This window comes from Pantherophis guttatus, chromosome 2 (genome assembly GCF_059756535.1).
Source record: "Pantherophis guttatus breed Tessera chromosome 2, ASM5975653v1, whole genome shotgun sequence".
Classification (NCBI taxonomy): Eukaryota; Metazoa; Chordata; class Lepidosauria; order Squamata; family Colubridae; genus Pantherophis; species Pantherophis guttatus.
The window spans coordinates 277,624,263-277,645,109 of NC_142064.1; the positions used below are offsets into that span (position 1 = coordinate 277,624,263).

Consider the following 20,847-nt stretch of genomic DNA (forward strand, 5'->3'; position numbering starts at 1 on the left):
CGCTTCACAGTGCTTTACAGCCCTCCAGATCCTCATTTTACCCACCTCGGAAGGATGGAAGGCTGAGTCAATCTTGAGCCTGGTGAGAATTGAACTGCCAAGCTGCTGGCAACCAGCAGTCAGCAGAAGTAGCCCACAGTACTGCATTCTAACCACTGCGCCACTGCGTGCTTTGAGCTTGACGGCTGGATTTCTTGGCCAGGAAAAAGAGATCAGCACCATCCCCTAGAATCAGACATGGCTGGGCAGGGGAACCTTTATCTTAATTGATTAAGGAGATTGTAAATTAGGTCAGATTTGATTGGCTGAGTCAATCGTGGAACCCTTCAACCGTTGGAAAGAAGAGGGCAGGAACACTGCAAAAAGGAGCAATCAAAAATCTTTCCTTTGTATTATCCTGGAGTAGCTGAGAAATGCCAGGGAAGAAATTGGGAATATAAGGTAAAATGGAGCCAGTTGGAAAGGAATGCATCCCGCAGATACTCTGAAATTTGTACAATCTCATAGGAAAGTGCTGTTTGTTGGGAAAAGAAGCTGTAGCCAAGCACAGTAGCTAATGCTTAACTTGTAGTTTGGGTGGGTTCTGGCCATCAATCAGCCCTAATTGGTTTCATCCCATTTCAGAATCAAATTGACTTGAGCAAGCTCATTGAATTGGATTTGAAAGGGGTTTTGCGCATTTTTCTCTGCCTGCCACTCATGTTCTTCTTCCGCTTCAGGTTATCAGAGGCAACTAAATTACAAGCATCATGACGGTTCCTACAGCACCTTTGGAGAAAGCAGCTCAATGATAGGAAATACCTGGTGAGATTTCTCTCCCCTTCCCACTAACATCAAGAAGCTAAAAGTGTTGAACCTTGGTAGCACTTAGAATAGGAGGCCACCAGAAAATCAGAAGGCCTAGAGCTAAAGTAGGAAGTTAGAAAAAAACTTTGCGGAATAAGGAAATGGTCAAACAGGAGTGGGACAACTTGCCACAGCCAACTTGCAATGTGGCAAACTCACTGCGGCCAACTCGCCACAGCCAACTTGCAGCAGGTGAACTCGCCACAGCCAACTTGCTAAAAGACAACTCGTTGTGGGACAATTTAACAATCTATTTAAAATAAATACAACTAAAAATGATTTTAATTTTTGCCATTCACATTTCGTTCTGTCCCTCCTTTAGCATCCTTTCTTCAATGATTCTATTCCACCATATCTTTGATATTAGTGTAACTCATGTTCCGCAGCGAATTGTCCTGTGGTGAGATGGCCGTGGTGAGTTGGCTGTGGTAGGTTGGTCATGGCAAGCTGGCTGCGGCAAATTGTCATAGACCCTGGTCAAATAGCCTCCATATTATCAGGTTCCAGATTTCCGCGGTGAAATAAGACTCCAAACCAGAAGTTATCTGTGTTTTAGCAAACATTCTCCTCAGCTCCGGCACGAACCAACAAACACCCGTGGAGAATGGTTTATTGTCTGCGCTACCACGCAGTGCTTCCCATCACCTTTTATCCGTGACTCCACCCCATACTCCCTCCCCCAATGCTAGTTACATTCCGTCATCGTGGGTATGATACACAAAGCTCCGCCCCTCCAGCTCGTCGAAACACTAAGGAATAGTCTTTAATATTAGAAGCCGCGAAGTCACTTCTAGGTTCGCCTCTCAGCTGCGCAGCAGCGATAGCATTGCAGCTGCTATAATGGAGGTCCCCTCAATGGCACCAATCCTATCCAAGGCTTTCACGTCCCGGCGGCTACTGCGGAAATGGCGAGCAGGGTGGAATCAGCAATGGTACGCAGTCTGGATATGACAACTGGTAAGCGGGGTTTTCCCTCCCCCTGCCCACCCGAATTACAACCACGACACGTTGAGGTTGACACAGATAAGTAATTTGAATAAATGTAATATGAACCAGCAACTCCATCCTTGTGGACTTGGTTGACTGATTGCGGTCAGTAAGCAAGTCAAACACTATCCTTAAATGCAACATCACCTGGTTGTGATTTGCGATTTCCCGCCGGCTTCCCCATTGACTTTGCTTCTCAGAAGCCAGAAATGATGATTGCAGATGGCAATCACATGACCACAGGAATTCTGTGATGACCACAACTTTGAGGTCATAAGTCTCATTTGGCACTGTAGTAACTTCAAAAAGTTGCTGAATCAATGGTCGTTAAGTGAAGAGCCACCTGTATTGTTGCCAAGATAATTACATGGGACACAAAAGTGAAATCACCAGGAGCTGAATGCAGCTCAAGGAGCTTTTAATTTTTTTTAGAGAAAATGAAACATTCTAAATAGGAGGGATAATAACTCTGTGAATGGGAAAGATGCTGGCAGCTCTATTTGGGGGTGAGGGTGTGGGGTGTCCTATCCTTCCCTGCCAAGGCACACAAAGAAAACTTTTGACAACATAAGATGTATGTTCAAAAAAATGCAGGGAACCTTACAGTCCATAATCCCGACTTCTGGGCATGTTACTGGTAGTCCTCGACTTACAACCATAATTGAGCCCTAAATTTAGGTTGCTAAGTGAAACTTCTGTTAAGTGAAATTTGCCCCATCTGGCGACCTTTCTTGTCGCAGTTGTTAAGTCAATGACTGCAGTTGTTAATTTAGTAACACGGTTGTTCAGTGAATCTGGTTTCCTCATGGACTTTGCTGGTGAGAAGGTCACAAAAGAGGATCACATCACCCCGGAACATTGTAACCGTCATAATTGTGAAGCAGTAGTCAAGCCTCTGAATTTTGATCATGTGACTACAGGGATGCTACAATGTTGTAAGTGTGAAAAACGGTCATAAGTCCCTTTTTCCAGCATTTTTTAAACCCTGATTATAATTGTTTTAAGTGTCAGTCAGGGTACCAGTCCAAGGAACCCCTTCTAAGGACTGAAGGATTGTTGATTTCATCCCCTTATATTAATCCAAGGCAAGGGAGGCCATTTCTAATGCTCATGAAAAAGATTTGTATCGGAAATTCAGTTTCCATCAATAATTGGTCAGATCTTCCAAGATGGTCCCCCAGGGATCATTTTCCTTATTTGTGTCAGAGTATGAATATTCATGGACTGGAATAGATCAGCCAATGGGGACTGAATGGAGACAAGGTCAGCCAATGAATAGGCATGGTAACAGGCTCAGCCAATGAGGCTTATTTTGGAAACAGAAACTTAAGTCTGAAGTCTGAAGTCTGAACGTGGCTTAGGCAACTGAGTCTGTGCAAGAAGCTTAACTGCCCTTTATAGAGGAGGTTCTCTTTGTATTAAGCTCTGGGCTCCACTCTGAAATGAAACAAGCCTGGGCTTGTCTGCTCTGCCGAACTGAAAACTGATCTCTCTACTTGTTACTAGTTGAAAGAACTCTGCTATTGGTATTGTAAATTTTGCTTCATCTGTTATTATGTATATAAAGAAGTTTATGAATCCTGCTGAATCAGTTTATCTGCGTGTCCTTCTGGATTTGATTTTTGCAAAAAACTCTAATACTCTTGTGTGAAGGAGACAATTCTTTGTGGACCAAGAAGGCCCCATTCTGAAGAAGATATAAGGAAAAAATGAAAGCTCTCCTATATTCTGGGTTATCTTGTAGGTTGACCGCTTTTGTGCTGAAGAGTTTCACTCAGGCGGCGGCCTTCATCTCCGTGGACCAAAAACATATCACTGATGCTCAGAATTCACTGGCACTCTGGCAGTTGGGAGATGGTTCCTTCCTGGTAACAGGGTCTCTGCTGAACAACGCACTAAAGGTACAAAGGGGGGGATATTTTGTTGGATGATAGTTTTAATTATGGTTTTGGTGGAAGTAAGGTCAGGGTCAAGCTTCTTTCAGATCAGAAACAATTAATGGACAAACAATGACCTGGGAACTTTTAAGAAATGCTTTTCTTGTAGAAAAGTTAAGAAGCCATTATGGAAGAATTCTAGCGATTGCAATGCATCAAACCTAAGCCTAGTGAAATCAATGTTCAGATTCAGGGGTCACAATTGTGCAATGAAATGTGAACCAGGATTCGCAGTTGGGATGGAAGACCTGGTTTCCATCCGTTTCTTGTTTTGGTATTTGATAGAACTGATTGTCAACTCGCAAAAGCATTTATAGTCTGCTCTCGAGTTGCCACTAGAAACAAGGGGGGAGCACATTTCTCAGATTACCAAAAACGGGGTGTGAGGCCATTGGAGAATGTGATTTATGACACAGACTGAAAGGAAGGGGGGAACAGGGCCAAAAGTGACCCGTAACTTATGGTGCAGCAGAGCAAACTTCACTTGAGTAGATGCCGGCATGTTGCTCCTAATAAATTATTGGATTCAGAGGTTCTGACCAGTTCTGGAGAACCGGTAGCGGAAATATTGAGTCGTTTGGAGAACCGGTAAATACCACCTCTGATGGCCCCGCCCCCATCTATTCTCTGCCTCCCGAGTCCCAGCTGATCGGGAGGAAATGGGGATTTTGCAGTATCCTTCCCCTGAAGTGGGGAGGGAATGGAGATTTTACAGTATCCTTCCCCTGAAGTGGGGAGGGAATGGAGATTTTACAGTATCCTTCCCCTGCCATGCCCACCAAGCCATGCCCACCAACCATACCACGCCCACCAAGCCCACAGAAGCAGTAGTAAAAAATTTTGAAACCCACCACTGATTGGATTCCTTTTGAAACTTGGCTCGAGACTCATGATTTAATTAGGGCATCTGTCGGAACCTTTACACTGATATTTTATTTTATTATTATTTTATTTATTTTATTTTATTTATTAAAGAAACTTATATGGCTGCCCAACTCATGGCAATGCCTCCCTCCCTCCCTCCCTCCTTCCTTCCTTCCTATCTATCTTCCTCCCTCCCTCCCTTCCTTCTTTCCCCAAATTTGCTTCCATTCTGTTCAGTTTTCTATCATACTGATCAATATAGTCCTGACTACCTTTTGATAATTTCTGTCTGACCTTCCCCTGGGTTGGAAAAACAATGAAAAAATAGAGTGGCAGTTTGTTGGGAAAGCTATTGACGAGATTGGGGTTTGCAATCAAGGGCTGGAAATGATAACATTCTCACATTGGGGATAAATATTGCCTAGTCTAATGATCTATACAGCAGGGGTCTCCAAACTTGACAACTTTAAGACTTGTGGACTTCAACTCCTAGAATTTTCCAACCACCCATATTGACTAGGCAATTCTGGGAGTTGAAATCCACAAGTTTTAAAGTTGCCAAGTTTGGAGACCCCTGATAGCATGATTGTGCAAAATACATCATTTGCATAGAGCAGGATTTTCTTTTCTAAGTATTTTTTTTTAATGCAGTGAATGGGCTGGTCCTCTCCTACCCCAAGACTATTAGGCCACCATATAGAGGCTGAAAAATTCCCAATGACCACTAGGTGACAGCAGAGGGCATGGAATTCTGCACCCCTTTGCTGTCCCCTTATGGGCTTAGCAAATGGCCTTAAGTCACTAAGCTATGTTGCTTCTTCTTTAAGCACCAAGGTTTTGATTATGTGGAATTGGGGAAATTGTAGGAGCTGTACCAGAAGGCAGAAATGGGGATTTATACTGCCTAAAATAAGATGAAGCTTCAGCAAAGGGCAAAGGAGACATGGGAGGAGTAGTAACAGCATAGCACTTAGACGTATATCCTGTTTCATAGTGCCTTACAGCCCTCTCTTAAGTGGTTTTACAGAGTCAGCATCTTGCCCCCAACAATCTGGGTCCTCATTTTACCGACTTTGGAAGGATGGAAGGCTGAGTCAATCTTGAGCTGGTCAGGATTGAACTCCTGACAGTGGGCAGAGTCAGCCTGCAATACTGCATTCTAACCACTGCACCACCATGGCTTAGGGAAGTTGGAGATTGGAAATGTCCTTAGATGCAAGCACCCCACATTATGCATAGGCCAGGGAGAAAAAATCTTGCTTTTATGTGAGTGTGATGGGATACTGATCTTAGAAAGAGGACTAGAAAGATGGCAAAAGGCCTGATATCTGCCTGTCTCCCTTCTTCCAGGGTGGAGTTGATGACAGGATTTCTCTTACGGCCTATATCACCATAGCTTTGCTGGAAATGCCTCTGCCTCACACGGTAAGTAAACATCCTCTAAGTTAGTTTCAGGTAAACCACTACTATCTTGTGGCCAAGGAAATTATTATTATTTGTTGTTGGAAGAAACATCCTTCTGGGTTCTGCTCCAAGTGGGGAAACAGACACTGGAAACATGGAGACTGCTTGGAAAGATGGTTTAATGGTGGACAGGATCACATGGCTTGAGTTCCTGAACAGAAAAGGGCAGATACAGTAAATCCTCGGGTTTTTATGCTCTCTCTGGCTTTGCATTTCTTGGGGCCCCGTAAGAGTATCCTGATTGGTTGTCAGACTCCCAGGGGGTGGGGGTCTTAGCTAGCCTTGCTGGCTGATGGTCACATGTGCTTCCCAGGTCACATGTGGTGAGTTTCTGCTGCTATTGTGTAGAGGGCTAATCCTATCTTTGTTGGATCTTTGGCAATTCCTACTATGGCTCTGCCTGAAGGAGGTAGATCTTTGTTATGTAGAATAGACTGGCCCAGGCCTTAACGGCTCATTGACAAAGGATGGGGGCAGGAAGATGGGAGCTGCTTCAAAACATGCTTATCCATTTCTCATCCAGGGAAATATAATATTCTGCCTTTTTCATATTTCCTAAAATATTTCACTCTTCCAGGAAAGGGGTGGGTGCTAACTTCCTACATTGTTAAATTTATTAGATTAGAATTCTTTATTAGCCAAGTGAGATTGGACACACAAGGAATTTGTCTTTGGTGTATATGCTCTCAGTGTACATAAAAAGAAAAGATACATTCGTTAAGAATCATAAGGCACAACACTTAACACCAGGGGGGCATTCGCCCAGGTTTGCCTGGTGCGCCAGTTGCGCCCCTATTTGGACCTAGATGCCCTATGCACGGTTACTCACGCGCTTGTCACCTCCCGTATTGACTACTGCAATGCCCTCTACATGGGGCTGCCCTTGAAGACCACTCGGAGGCTTCAGCTGGTGCAGAATGTGGCCACGCGGGTTGTGATGGGAGTATCTCGACACTCCCATGTTACACCTCTCCTACGCGACTTGCATTGGTTGCCGGTTGCCCTCCGAGTGAGATTCAAGGTGCTGGTGATTACCTATAAGGCCCTATATGGGGGGGGGGGCATCTGCAGCCATCAACAGCTGCCCATCGCTCGGTGCGTTCCCACAGAGAGGGCCTCCTCAGGATGCCGTCGGCCAGACAGTGTCAGCTGGCGACCCCCAGGGGGAGAGCTTTCTCTATGGGGGCACCTACCCTTTGGAATCAACTGCCCCTGGAGCTCCAGGTGGCCCCCGACCTCCGCTCTTTCCATCGCGACCTGAAAACGTGGCTGTTTCGTTTGGCTGGCCTGGACTGATGGGGTTTTAATTTTTAACTTGTTAGTCTTAATTGCACTGTTAACTGTTAAATTATGAGATTTGGATTTAATTTCTTTTTAACTTTTTCATTAGATGTTTTTTACTATTGTGAGCCTCCCTGAGTCCAGTTGGAGATAGGGCGGCATATAAATCTCATAAATAAATAAATAAATAATGATAGCCATAGGGTACAAATAAGCAATCAAATCATAGTAGGAAACAATCAATATAAATTGTGAGGATACGGCAACAGTCCTACAGTCATAAGTGGGAGGAGATGGGTGATAGGAACGATTATTTGCCACGTGTCTCTCTGGGGGTCTCCTCTGGACAGCTTCCAACAATAACAAGGAAGACTTTTTAAGAGACTTTAAAAGAGTATGAACAGAACAGAAGTAAGGTATAAGAGGTCCTTGGTGCACTCTGAGCTTGCTTGTTTTCTTCCAGATCTTTCATTAGCCATCAGGTAACATCATCAGTGCTACTAAGGAGTGCAGTTTGCTGCCAGTTTATATTCTAGTGGCTTGCCTGTCTGGGGGGCGGGGGAGGGCGGTCTTAAAGATATTTTTGTTGGGCTGTTTGCTGTTGGCTTCTTTGTCAGTTTTGTGATTGGGGTATTGTTTACGTAATTGTTGGACGGCAGAAAACAAGCAAGCTCAGAGAGCATGGAGGACCCCTCATGTCAACCCTGAGCTACAAATATTCTCCATTATTAGAAGTAAGATCATTGAACAATAAAATAAACCAGGGGTCTCTAAACTTGGCAACTTCAAGATTTGTGGGCTTCAACTCCCAGAATTCCTCAGCCAGCCAATGCTGACTGAGGAATTCTGAGAGTTGAAGTCCACAAGTCTTGAAGTTGCCAAGTTTGGAGACTTCTGAAATAAACTCTGAAATGCTCTGACTGAACTTCATTCTTGCAGAAAAATCACTTAAACATGAGCCAGTATTGTGCAGCAGCAGCCAAAAAAGCTAATACCATCCTTGGTTGTATAAACAGAGGCATAGAATCAAAATCACGTGATGTATTAGAACTGCTTTATAAACCTTAGTAAGACCACACCTGGTGTACTGCATCTAATTTTGGTCATCACATTAAAAAAAAGATGTGGAGACTTTTGGAAAAGGGCAAAGAAGAGCAACTAACATGATAAAAGGCCTGGATATTAAAACATAGGAAGAACTGTTGCAGGATTTGGGTTTGGCTAGTTTAGAGAAAAGAATGACTAGAGGAGACATGATAGCAGGTTTCCAGTATTTGAGAGGCTGCCACGAACAGGAGGTAGTCAATTTATTTTCCAAAGCACCTGAAGCAGTGGTGGGTTGCTCCTGGTTCGCACCGGTTCACAAGAACCGGTAGTAAAAATTTGCAGTAGTTCGGAGAACTGGTAATAACATTGGCTGGCCACGCCCCCGGCCCGGTCACCGCTCGCTTACCCCAGCTCATCAAAGGCTTTTTTTTTTTTTTTTAACTTTTAAAAGCATTTTCTCTACAACCTCTTCGGCCAAAAAAATGCTTTTAAAAGTAAAAAAAAAAATAGCCTCCGATGATCCCGCGGCTCAGCTGGGATCGGCAGAGGCTTTTCAAAGCATTGTTTTCTGCAACCTCTTAAGGTTGTAGAAAAAATGCTTTTAAAAGTTAAAAAAAAAAAAGTTGGCCATGCCCACCCAGTCACATTAACCCCTACCAAGCCATGCCCACAAAATAAGCCACGCCCACAGAACCGGTAGTAAAAAAAATTTAGAACCCACCCCTGATCTGAAGGCAGGACAAGAAACAATGGATGGAGACTAATCAAGGAGAGAAGCAACCTGGAATGAAGGAGAAACTTCCTAACAATGAGGACAATTAACCAGTGGAACAGTTTGCCTCCAGAAGTTTTGGGTGCTTCATCACTGGAGGTTTTTAAGAAGAGATTGAGCAACCATTTGTTTGAAATGGTAGAGGGTTTCCTGCTTGAGCAGAGGTTTGGACTAGAAGACCTCTAAGGTCCTTTTCAAGCTCTATTGTGATTGAATTACGGGCGGGGAGTGAGAAACTTCTGGATCCAAAACAAACCAACTTTTGTGAATCCATCTGGTTTCTGTAAATTCCCTGCCTCATGGTTCTCCCCCTCGGCAGCACATTTTGGTACGAAATGCCTTGCACTTCTTGGAGATGGAGGCCCAGACGGAAGAGATCCACGTTTACCTTCAGGCTCTGTTGGCGTACGCCTTTACTCTGGCAGGGAACGAGGAGAAGAGACAAGAAATGTTGGACTCCCTTCAGGAACTAGCCGTGAAAGAAGGTAAGAAGTACCGTATTTTCTGGAATACAAGACACACTTTTTCCCTCCTAAAAGAGGCTGAAAATTTGGGTGCATCTTATACTCTGAATGTAGCTTTTTCGAAGCTTTTTTTCAGCTGCTAGCGAGTGAAACGATCTCTGTGCTTTGCCTGCTCCCTCCGACTCTCAGCTGTGAAGCTGAGCCCTAAGGAGGAGCTAGCACAGAGGTGTGCAACCCGCGGCTCTAGAGGGGCCTGAAACCTGCGCATGTGGCTCTTTCATCCCTCTGCTGCGTGTACCTGTCGCTCAAAATATGCATCACAACTGCCAATTTGCGATACCCACCGGCATGTGATTTATTGAGCTTTTCGGCCCATCTTTTTTTTTCAGAGTTCAAAATGTTTTTGTTGCAGGCAGAAATAAAAATGTGTTTTATCTGTAGCGGGTCATTGGTTTAATAAATACAACACGCTATAGTTTTTTTATACATAGCATAAAGATAAAAAACAATATATGCAGTCTTATCTTCATTTTAGATGTCAAAAGCGTTTTGTGACTCCCGGTGTTTTCTTTTCTGTGGGGAACGGGTCCAAATGGCTCTTTGAGTGTTTTAAGGTTGCCGATCCCTGAGCTACCGAGTGAAGCGATCTCCGTGGATTGGCTGCTTTTCTCATTGCTGCTCTCTCCAAAGATCAGTTGTCCTTTAGAAGCTGTTTTTTATCCCCAAGGAGGGGATAAAAACCAGCAAACTAATGTGCTGAAGCTGACCAGATCAAGGACACTAGCCAGATGACTACCTGGTAGGCAGATTTCCCCCCTCCCCCCATTTTCCTCCCCAAAAACTAAGCTGTGTCTTATACTCCGGTGCATCTTATACTCTGAAAAATACAGTAGATGCATGATGCAAGTTGGATGTGTGATTCTTAGGCTGTTGTGCGGAATACTTGATGAGCGATGGACCTTTGTCAGCCCTCTTGCATCCTCTGGTGGATGTTTGTGGAGTTTAGCTTCTTCTGATGCTCTGCTGCTTATTTATTCAATTTATATAGCTGCCCATTTCACATACAAGTAGTCCTCGACTTACAACCATTCGTTTAGCGACCGTCCGAAGTTACAACGGGGCTGAAAAAAGTGATTTGCGACTGTTTTTCACACTTATGACCATTGCAGCTTCCCCATGGTCACATGATCAAAATTTGAACGCTTGGCCACCGGCTCATATTTATGACGGTTGCGGTGTCGCCGGAGTCATGGGATCCCCTTTTGCGACCGTCTGACAAGCAAAGTCAATGGGGAAGGCAGATTCACTTAACAACCGTGTGACTAACTTGACAACTGCAGGGATTCACTTAATAATTGTGGCAAGAAAGATCGTAAAATGAGGCAGAACTCACTTAACAACAGTCTCACTTAGCAATAATTATGGTCGTAAGCCGAGGACTACTGGGAAGTGGTCAAAAAAGAATGAACTCATGGAATTTACACATGAAATACATAACATGCCCCCCTGCATGTTATGTGTTGTTGTTGTTGTTGTTGTTGTTGTTGTTATTTATCCATAACCATTTTAATCCAATTTTCACTAAAAGTACCCTCACATTCCTGGCATTACAACAAGACCCTCTGATCCTCCATTAAGAGATTGCAGATTTGGGGAAAGGAGTGGATAATGTAGAGAGTAAGAAGGATAATCTTGATGGAAATATGCAAGTATCATTACTCAAGTAAAAGGGATTGAAATATTTTCAAAGTCCAGAGCAATGAGACAACATTTGGAAGCAGTTTGGACAGACACTGTCCTGATTCACTGGATGTAAGAGGAGAAGCACAATTAGACTTGAAAGATGATGAGGGTTCTTGGTGCTCTATGTTCTCTTGCAGAGGTTTCATTATCAAACTAGTAGCATCAGAAGATTATCGTATTTTTCGGACTATAAGACGCACCGGAGTATAAGACACACCTTAGTTTTTGGGGAGGAAAATAAGAAAAAAGCTGATTGGGTGTGGATCGACGTCCCGGAATATCCCCAATCAGCTGTTCCTAGAGGTGAACTTTAGCAACAGGTTTGTTGGTTGTGAGCTCTGTGCCTTGCTTTTTTTTCAGCCTCTGAAACCTCCTTTTCAGAGGCTTTTTTTTTCAGCCTCTCAAATGTAGGTTTCAGAGGCTTTTTTCAGCCTCTCAAATGGAGGTTTCAGAGGCTTTTTCCAGCCTCTCAAACGGAGGTTTCAGAGGCTTTTTTCAGCGTCTGAAACCTCTGTTTCAGAGGCTGGGTGGGGCTACATTCGGTGTATTAGACGCACCCAAATTTTAACCCTCTTTTTTGGGGGGGGGAAGGTGAGTCTTATACTCCTAAAATACGGTAATTGGAGCCAACTTTAATATAGGTAGTTTTAGCTTTCCTGTGGAGTTGATTTCTTGGTCTGATCTACATGCTGATCTAACAGATACTAAAATATTTGGAGGGCTGGGCAATTAATGGTGTGCCAAGCTTCAGCTATGGTATTTAAGGGTTGTGGAATAGCACAAAAGAAGAAGCAATGGTTGGAAATTAACCAAGGAGAAAGGCAACCTACAACTAAGGAGAAATTTCCTAACAAGTGAGAACAATAAACTAGTGGAACGGCTGATGGGTGCTCCATCACTGGAGGTTTTTAAGAAGAGATTGTACAGCCATTTGTTTAAAATGGTATAGGAGTTCCTACTTGAGCAAGGGGTGAGACTAGAAGACCTCCAAGGTCCCTTCACTCTGTTATTCTGTTAAGTGCAATAAAATGTCCTTGAGAAGCCAAGGATTTTATAGAAATAAAATATTATTATTATTATTATTATTATTATTATTATTATTATTATTATTATTATTATTATTATTATTATTATTATTATACTTGACCAATGTTGGAGGCCTCTGGTGCTGCCTGAATGGGGCCACCCAACGCTAAAACCCTTCATTCTCCTTCTCAAGAGGATGGCTCCATCCACTGGGAGAGACCTGAGAAGGAAAAGAAGACACTCGATCTTCCATACTACTACCCCCGGGCGCCCTCTGCCGAGGTAGAGATGACCTCCTATGTTCTCCTTGCTTATGTGGCCAAAGAACCGTCCCCGTCCCAGGAAGAATTAACGACGGCAACTGCCATTGTCAAATGGTTGACCAACCAACAGAATCCCAACGGAGGATTCTCTTCTACGCAGGTACGTTGTCTCTCCACAGATTCTCAGAGGATGCTTGGAAGATGCCCTAATACTCCCTGCACCAACTTGGTGGACATGATGTTTTCCCTGTCGTGTCGTCCAGTTGTGCTGAGTCTTAGTTCCCAGGATTCCAGCTGTGGTGTGTCATCCAAGAAAGATGTCCTAGCTTTACCTTCTTTTATAGGATACAGTGGTGGCTCTCCAGGCCCTCTGCCAGTACCGGACAATTACTTATTCCAAGGATGGAGTTGACGCTGGAGTGACCTTGAGTTCCGGAGATGTTGCCCTGAGAAAATTCCATGTAGACAGCACCAACTCTCTGCTGCTCCAGTGCCAAGATCTGCCCTCGGTGCCAGGGGACTACACGGCTGAGGTGACCGGTTGCATCTTTATGCAGGTGAGTGTCCTGAGCCAGTTGCTGAAGAAGAAAATTACTTTCCATCGCCTGTAAAGTTTGCTTGGACAGATTGAAATGCTATACAGGTGGTCCTCGACTTACAAGCATTCATTTAGTAACCATTTGAAGTTACAGCGGCACTGAAAAATGTACTTATGACCGTTTTTCACACTTGTGATCATTGCAGCATCCCTGCAGTCACGTGATCAAAATTTGGCTGCTTGGCAACTGGCTCATATTTATGTCAGTTGCGGTGTCCCAGGGGTCACATGACCACCTTTTGCGACCTTTTGACAAGCAAAGTCAATGGGGAAGCCAGATTCACTTCACGGCCATGTTGCTAACTTAACAACTGCACTGATTCGCTTAACAACTGTGCCAAGAAAGGTCATGAAATGAGGCAAAATTCACTTAACAACTGTCTTGCTTATCAACAGAAATTTTGGCTCAATTGTGCTTGTAAGTCAAGGACTATCTGTATGAATAATCTGAATAAGGTATCAATACAGAAGATTTTGGACTGGAAGGACATATAGCAATAGCACTTAGACTTACAGTATATACCACTTCACAGTTCTTTACAGCTCTCTCTCTAAGCGGTTTACAGAGTCAGCATATTAGCCTCAACAATCTCATTTTACCGGCCTTGGAAAGATGGAAGGCTGAGTCAACTTCGAGCCAATGAGAATCGAACTGCTGGCAGTCGGCAGAGTTAGCCTCCAAGACTGCATTCTAACCACTGTGCCACCATGGCTCTGATATGAATGTTCTTTGATAGCCTTCAGGTTCCCCACAATCCTACTTGGAGATTGGAGCTTGAAGCCCTTTGGTGGGACATCTCCAAGTCCTCTGTTTTCACCCTTCTGAGCACCACACTTGTGGTCACAAGCTGTATCACCCGATGCCCTTGAGAGTAAAGAACATCTGTCTCTGGGCGATCCAATTTAGAGGCTTAACGTCCAGTGGTGCTTGCTGTAGGTTGAATAGTTCCTGGACTCTGTTCCCTGCCTCTGGAAGTGATGGGTTCTCCCCCTCTACGGGCCCTTCTGCATTCACATCTTATCCACGCGTCTCACCCACAGCAGCCGTTCGGAGATAAGACACGAATGTGCTGCTTCCTTTTCAGACCAGCTTGAGGTACAACATCCAACCACCCCAGGAGGAGGCACCATTCAAGTTGCAGGTGCAGACGGTTCCCCAAAATTGCACAGGACCTAAAGCCCACCAGACCTTTGACATTGCTATCAACGTCAGGTAATGGGTCAGCGCTGAGTATGTGGGCATCTGCATGGGGGAAAGAGAACCTCTTCTTGCTATCTAGTCAGTACTTCTCCTTCAAGGATGGGCAACTTCTAAGGGTTCAAGGGCCACAACTCGGCTCCTCCGCCTTCTGAAAAGCCAATGTTCTGCACTCCAGAAGTTCCATTCAATGGCTGCATGGGATGGATGGACACACCCAAGCCTTTATGAACCCGCCGCATTTTCCCTTAAATTGTGCACTTTTGCTTTAAAAAAATGTGACATGTCATCTTTCTTTTCCTGATTTCCTAGTTACACTGGCCAACGCGTGATTTCCAACATGGCAATTGTCCAGATTAAGATGCTATCCGGATACATCCCGGTGAAATCAACCGTAAAGTTGGTAATGTCCTTTTTCATTCCTCCAAAGAATTTTTTGTTCTTGGCCACAAAACTGGGCATGAAGAGGTTTAGAATTACCCTTTAATATTCAATAAAAGTAATTGCCATTGCTATATCTTGAAGCATCAAATCAGCACGTGGGATGCACGAACCCTGGCACTCAGACTAACCACAATTTTGATCCAGCTTTGCACAGACAGAGCAGGAAGACTAATCGGCCTCGTTCAGCATGGCCCACAGCAATATATACTATAGTTTTTGGAGTGTCAGTAAAAATGTAGAACTTAATGAAGTTCAGGATTTTGATCCTGGCAGTGGGCAGAATTAGCCTACAATGCTGCATTCCAAACACTGAGTCACCACGACTCTTAAGTTCTCCATTTTGAGAGTAAGTCCCTTCCACATGGATAATGCCAGGTGTGGTTTAGTAGTCCTCCATGAGGTCTCCCCTTCCTTTTCTTCATTCTAAGCCAAAGAGTTTGAATTATGACACAGCTTCTCCCTTACTTCGCCAGCTGGAAATACATGGTTTCGTCAAGCGTACAGAAATTGCAACCACCCAGGTCCTCCTGTATTTGGAAGCGGTGAGTGGGGGGCTGGTGAACAAGAGCTGGGGTGGGGGAACCCTTCCTCCCTGCAAGAAGGAAGGGCTCGTGTGACAAAATTAGCTTTGGTTGCCACGATATAAAAAAGATGACGAGTCTCTTGAGAGAAGAGCAGCAAAGATGATTAGGGGACTGGAGGCTAAAACATATGAAGAACAGTTGCAGGAACTGGGTATGTCTAGTTTAATGAAAAGAAGGACTAGGGGAGACATGATAGCAGTGTTCCAATATCTCAGGGGCTGCCACAAAGAAGAGGGAGTCAAGCTGTTCTCCAAAGCACCTGAGGGTAGGACAAGAAGCAAAGGGTGGAAACTAATCAAGGAGAGAAGCAACCTGGAATTAAGGGGAAACTTCCTAGTAGTTAGAAGAATTAATCAGTGGAACAACTTGCCTCCAGAAGTTGTACTCCATTACTGATGGTTTTTAGGAAGAGATTTGACAAAAATTTGTCTGAAACAGTATAGGACTGGGATGGCAAACCTATGACACATGTGCTGGAAGTGGCACACAGAGCCGTCGCCTGTTGCTCTTCCGGGTTCTGGTGCGCCTGCCAGCTGGTCTTCACATGAACAGGAGCACCAAAAAACAAAAGAGCAGCCACCTGGTGTGCTTTGTGCTTCTTAGGGGAGCAGAGCTGTCAGCCAGGACAGACGGGCCGGGCTTCCCTCCCTCCCCACCTGAGTGGGCTATTTGCAGGGCCCCAGTCCTCCAGCCTGTGGTACTGACACGCATCTGCGGTCCGGAGCTCCTGGCCGGCTCAGGGGCAGCAGGGCAGCATTTGCTGGCAGGGTGGCTGGCCGCCCTGCCACCGCCGGGATGCTGGAGCAGTCAGGAGGAGGAGCCGCTGTCAAGGAGGCGAGCTGCCCCAAGAGGGTCAGAGGAGAGAGCAGCTCCTCATGCATGGAGACGCCGCTGAGGGCCTGGTTTACCAGCGGAGGAGCAGCTGCGGGGGCTGGCCAGTCGTTCCTGTCCCTTGCCCTACGGCTGCTGCTGCTGCTATTCACGGGCAGCGGGCCTGCGTATGAACTGAGTCCACATGGGAGGAACATCTGGCCAGCACCGGGGTAAGAGGAGCACCAGCCGGGAAGTGCCGCGCTCCTTTGGCAAAAGTGGTGGGAGTGTGTATGTGTGCACTGGCTTGTTCTCAGTGGTGGGTGGTGGGTTGACACTCTTCTGGTTTCCGGCCCGCGCATGCACACTGGCCAGGTTTTCTTCACGCGCACACGCACGCCAGAAACTAGAAGATCAGGTGGTGCACCAGAAGTCGGAAAATCATCTTCCTGGCATGTATATGCACGCCAGGCAGCTGCTCTTCCGGTTTCCGGCACATGCGTGCGTGCACATGCGTGCGTGCTCCCGTTTCGGCACTCAGTGCCAAAAAGGTTCGCCAACACTGGTATAGGATTTCTTGCTTGAGCAGTTGGTAAAATAGAGAACCCATTCTCTAGGCCTTCCCTTTCAGCCTAAGAGGTGTGTGGCCTCTCAGAGGGACATCCCCAGGAGAGAGCTGAGGCTGGTCCCTTTGTTCAGGAATATCCCTAGACAGTGTCCCATAGTGGGGTGCTCAATTTTTCTCTAGTTGGGAGGGAGTCAGCTAATCAGAGCTCCTCTATGGACATGGCCAAAATATGTCCTTGGTCTTGCGAGATCAGATGACCAGGGAACTTGGAAATAGCCCTGGAAATGGAAGGTCCCCATTAATTCCCTATGCATGGTGGCACGCTTCAGAGAAGACATTTCTCTAGCCTGGCCACCTCTAGAATAACCCCATAATCTCTCTTGGTCTGCAGGTCAGCAGTCTAAGCCAGAGTTACTCCTTCACAGTGGAGCGGGAGACTCCTGTCCAGGGCCTGAAGCCTGCCATGGTGAAAGTCTACGATTATTATGAAACAGGTGAGGAAGGGATCCCAGTGGGGAGAGGCCTGATTAGTACAGTTAATTCTATTGTTTTTCAAAATCCATCTCCATCTTCCAAGTTTATCCCAAACTTCCCTTCCAAAGTCCCTTCCAACTCTGTTAATCTAATCTAACCTAAAAATTTACCCCAAACTTCAAAGGTGTTCTTAAAGAGATAAGGGTTCTGACACCAGTTCTTGAAAACAATCTAATGCAGCATGAGGACTAATGACCCTGGTGTCCTTTGACCAAATTAAGTGAAGCAGTCTGACAGTTCTTCCTCTTGTGTTTTCAGATGATTTTGCCATCTCGGAGTACATCGCCCCCTGCAGCAAAGGTGGAGTATAAACAGCAATAGATTCTTGCCAATATTCCCAATTTTAGGCATGTCTTTTCTCCTCCTCCTCAGAGATCACCACGGGTTTTTTTTTATTTTAACAAGAATTTCTAAATAATTCAATTTCATCCAGTTTTTGCAAAGCTAAAAACAAACCCTTCAAAAGGGTAGTTAGATCACTATGGAGCCCTTTTGTAAAAGTGAATTTTGTTATAATGGCGTGGAACCCCACTTTGCAATCTGTATATGGACAAAATCTGGCTGAAGCCCATTTGGGATCCTGCACTACAGAAATCAGCCTTTCTTGTGGCTGGGATAACCTCATAGAATAGTCTGGGTTTCTATGAAAAGGCTATATTGACACCAGTGGTGAAATCCAAATTTCTTTACTACCGGTTCTGTGGGTGTGGCTTGGTGGGCGTGGCTTGGTGGGCATGGCAGGGGAAGGATATTGCAAAATCTCCATTCCCACCCCACTCTGGGGCCAGCCAGATGTGGTATTGGCCAGTTCTCCGAACTACTCAAAATTTCTGCTGCCGGTTCTCCAGAACCTGTCAGAACTTCCTGGATGTCACCCCTGATTGACACCTTCCCCAAATGCCTTGGTAAGACCATGCTTTCATGTAGTTTTGCATCCAGTTTTGGTTGCCACAATATAAAAAAGATGTTGAGACTCTAGAAAGAATGCAGAGAAGAGCAACAAAGATGATTAGGGGGCTGGAGGCTAAAACATAATGAAGAACAGTTGCTGGAATTAGTTATGCCTAATTCAATGAAAAGAAGGACTGTTTGTGAACAGACCGGGTGACATGATAGCAGTCTTCCAATATTTGAGGGACTGCTACAAAGAAGAGGGGGGTCAGCCTATTGTCTAAAACAGCTTAAGGCATGACAAGAAGCAATGGATGTAAACTAATTAAGGAGAGAAGGAACCTAGAACTAAGGAGAAGTTTCTTGATAGGGAGAACAATTAATCAGTGGAATGGATTGTCTTCAGAAGATGTGGGTGCTCCAATACTGGAGGTTTTTAAGAAGAGATTGGACAACGATTTGTTTAGAATGGTATAGGGTTTCCTACTTGGACTAGAAGACCTCCAAAGCCCCTTCCAACTCTGTTATTCTGTATCTTGCCCTTGTCAGAGCTAGAGAGAGCAACTTCTGTCTAGATCACATGTGCTCCTTGTCTTGTTCTCTATAAGAACAGTTGTGCTGAATCCAAGCAAAACCCACTTTATTCCAACATTTTGCTTCTTATGGGACCAACCAGTTACTTCTGCTTCCAGATGACCAACTTCTTCTGCTTGTGCCTGGAAATCTGGAGCCCAGATACATGTTCAAGACAGATTTTGTAGGATCAGTTAGACCTGATCTTTTCCTGCATTTTTCCACTCTAAGAAAACCACAATTTTAACAAAGACATATGCAATCAAATCAAGTGTGAAATGAAAACAACATATAAACTAGACAGAGGCATAGTGGCCATTCAAAATCTGAAATAATCCAAGTTAAAGCCATCTTAAAATATTGGGAACATGGGAAAGGTCTTCACCTGGTGCCAAAGTGAGAGTCATGTGAGCATCAGTGAAGCCTCTTTAGGGAATAATTACAAAGATTGGGTGCTGCTACCATAGAAAAATCACTCCCTCCCCCCTGTAAAGGCCATCTCACCTTTCTTGATTTTTGGGTGGAAAACAATATAAAGCTAAAATCCTCCCACACAGCCATTCAACATCCTCCTTCAGAACCAGAGGTGGGCTGCTGGAGGTTCGCAGGGGTCCGGGAGAATCTCTAGCTAAGATTCTGTGCAGTTCGGAGAACCCCCAAATCCTACTCTTGGCTGGCCCTGCCCACCCCTCCCCGCCCCACCCAGGAGTCGCCAAGCAGCCCATTTGGGATGCAGGTAAGTGCAGGGTGCACGCAGAGGCTCGGAGAGGGTGAAAAACAGACTTACCGGAAGTAAGCCTGGAAGTTCTGGAAGCCCGTTTCTGGCCTCCGGAGCCTGGGGAGGCCGTTTTTGCCCTCACAGAGGCTCGAGGAAAGCCTCCGGAGCCAAGGGAGGGCAAAAACGCCCCCAGCGTCATGGTGAGGAGACTGGCTAGGCCACGCCCACCCAGCAACGGCAGAGAACCCCTTGCTAAAATTTTTGAAGCCCACCCCTGTTCACAAGCCCAAACTTACTAGTACAGGTAGCCCTCGACTTACGATCACAATTGAGCTCAACATTTATGTTGTTAAGTGAGAAATTTGTTAAGTACGTTTTGCTCCGCTTTACGACTTTTCTTGCCACAGTTGTTAAGTGAATCGGTGCAGTTGTTAAACATTAGTCACAGGGTTGTTAGAAGGTTGCAAAAGGGGATCGCATGACCCTGGGACCCTGCCACCGTCATAAATATGAACCAGTTGTCAAGCATCCGAATGTAAATCGCGTGGTCAGTGGGATGCTGCAATGGTCGTAAGTGTGAAAAATGGTCATAAATCACATTTTTCAGCGTCTTTGTAACTTTGAACAGTCACTAAATGAACAGTTATAAGTTGAGGACTACCTGTACAGACAATCCTCGGCTGAAGCGTATTGGCTGAATCCTGCTTCTAACGATTTTCATGCTTTTTCTTCGACAGACGAAGATATCAAAAAACATTAAAGAAGAAAATCTCCGGCCAAACCAAAACTATTGAGCAAGGAAGAGAATCAAGGAAGAATCAAGGAAGTGTGCTGTCCCCCCCTTTTTTGTCTATCCAAAAACCCACTAAATGTGGGTTACGCTGTCTTCCAGGAGACTGGCTATTTACGTTTTCACCAGTGATGGTAACAGAAGACTGGGGTGCAGATCGCCACCGGAGATCTAGAGCAGAAATATTTTTTTCTTTCTCCAATCATTGGATGAAATAAAACAAAGTTTTTCCATTTCCATCAGGATTTCTCAAGTGAATCTTTAACTTGAGGGTGTTGTGAGAGGTGTTTGTAGGGCGAGTCGGAGTACGGGAGACAGGTTTGCTAAGAGCTGCTCTCAACTTTGGAGAGAACCAGGAAAATCATCGGGATGGGCTGGGGCACTAAGGTGGGGATTGAAGGAAGCCAAAGCAAATTAAAAGTGGGAAAAAAATCAGATACGGATT

The 20,847-nt window shown here is 45.0% G+C and overlaps 1 protein-coding gene across 1 annotated transcript in view; it reads left to right on the forward strand.

Annotated features, from left to right (window-relative positions):
• Window positions 1–20,639, forward strand: part of LOC117670023 (alpha-2-macroglobulin-like) — a 79,172-nt gene extending 58,533 nt beyond the window's left edge. Inside the window, exons 25-36 of the mRNA XM_034424878.3 lie at window positions 720–804; window positions 3,578–3,734; window positions 5,985–6,059; window positions 9,518–9,683; window positions 12,625–12,854; window positions 13,039–13,251; window positions 14,378–14,505; window positions 14,803–14,893; window positions 15,408–15,476; window positions 17,288–17,390; window positions 17,689–17,730; window positions 20,350–20,639. Of these exons, the coding sequence (XP_034280769.2) occupies window positions 720–804; window positions 3,578–3,734; window positions 5,985–6,059; window positions 9,518–9,683; window positions 12,625–12,854; window positions 13,039–13,251; window positions 14,378–14,505; window positions 14,803–14,893; window positions 15,408–15,476; window positions 17,288–17,390; window positions 17,689–17,730; window positions 20,350–20,372 (1,382 nt within the window). The 3' untranslated portion in view covers window positions 20,373–20,639. The remainder of the gene's footprint in view (window positions 1–719; window positions 805–3,577; window positions 3,735–5,984; window positions 6,060–9,517; window positions 9,684–12,624; window positions 12,855–13,038; window positions 13,252–14,377; window positions 14,506–14,802; window positions 14,894–15,407; window positions 15,477–17,287; window positions 17,391–17,688; window positions 17,731–20,349) is intronic.
• Window positions 20,640–20,847: the final 208 nt, after the last annotated feature.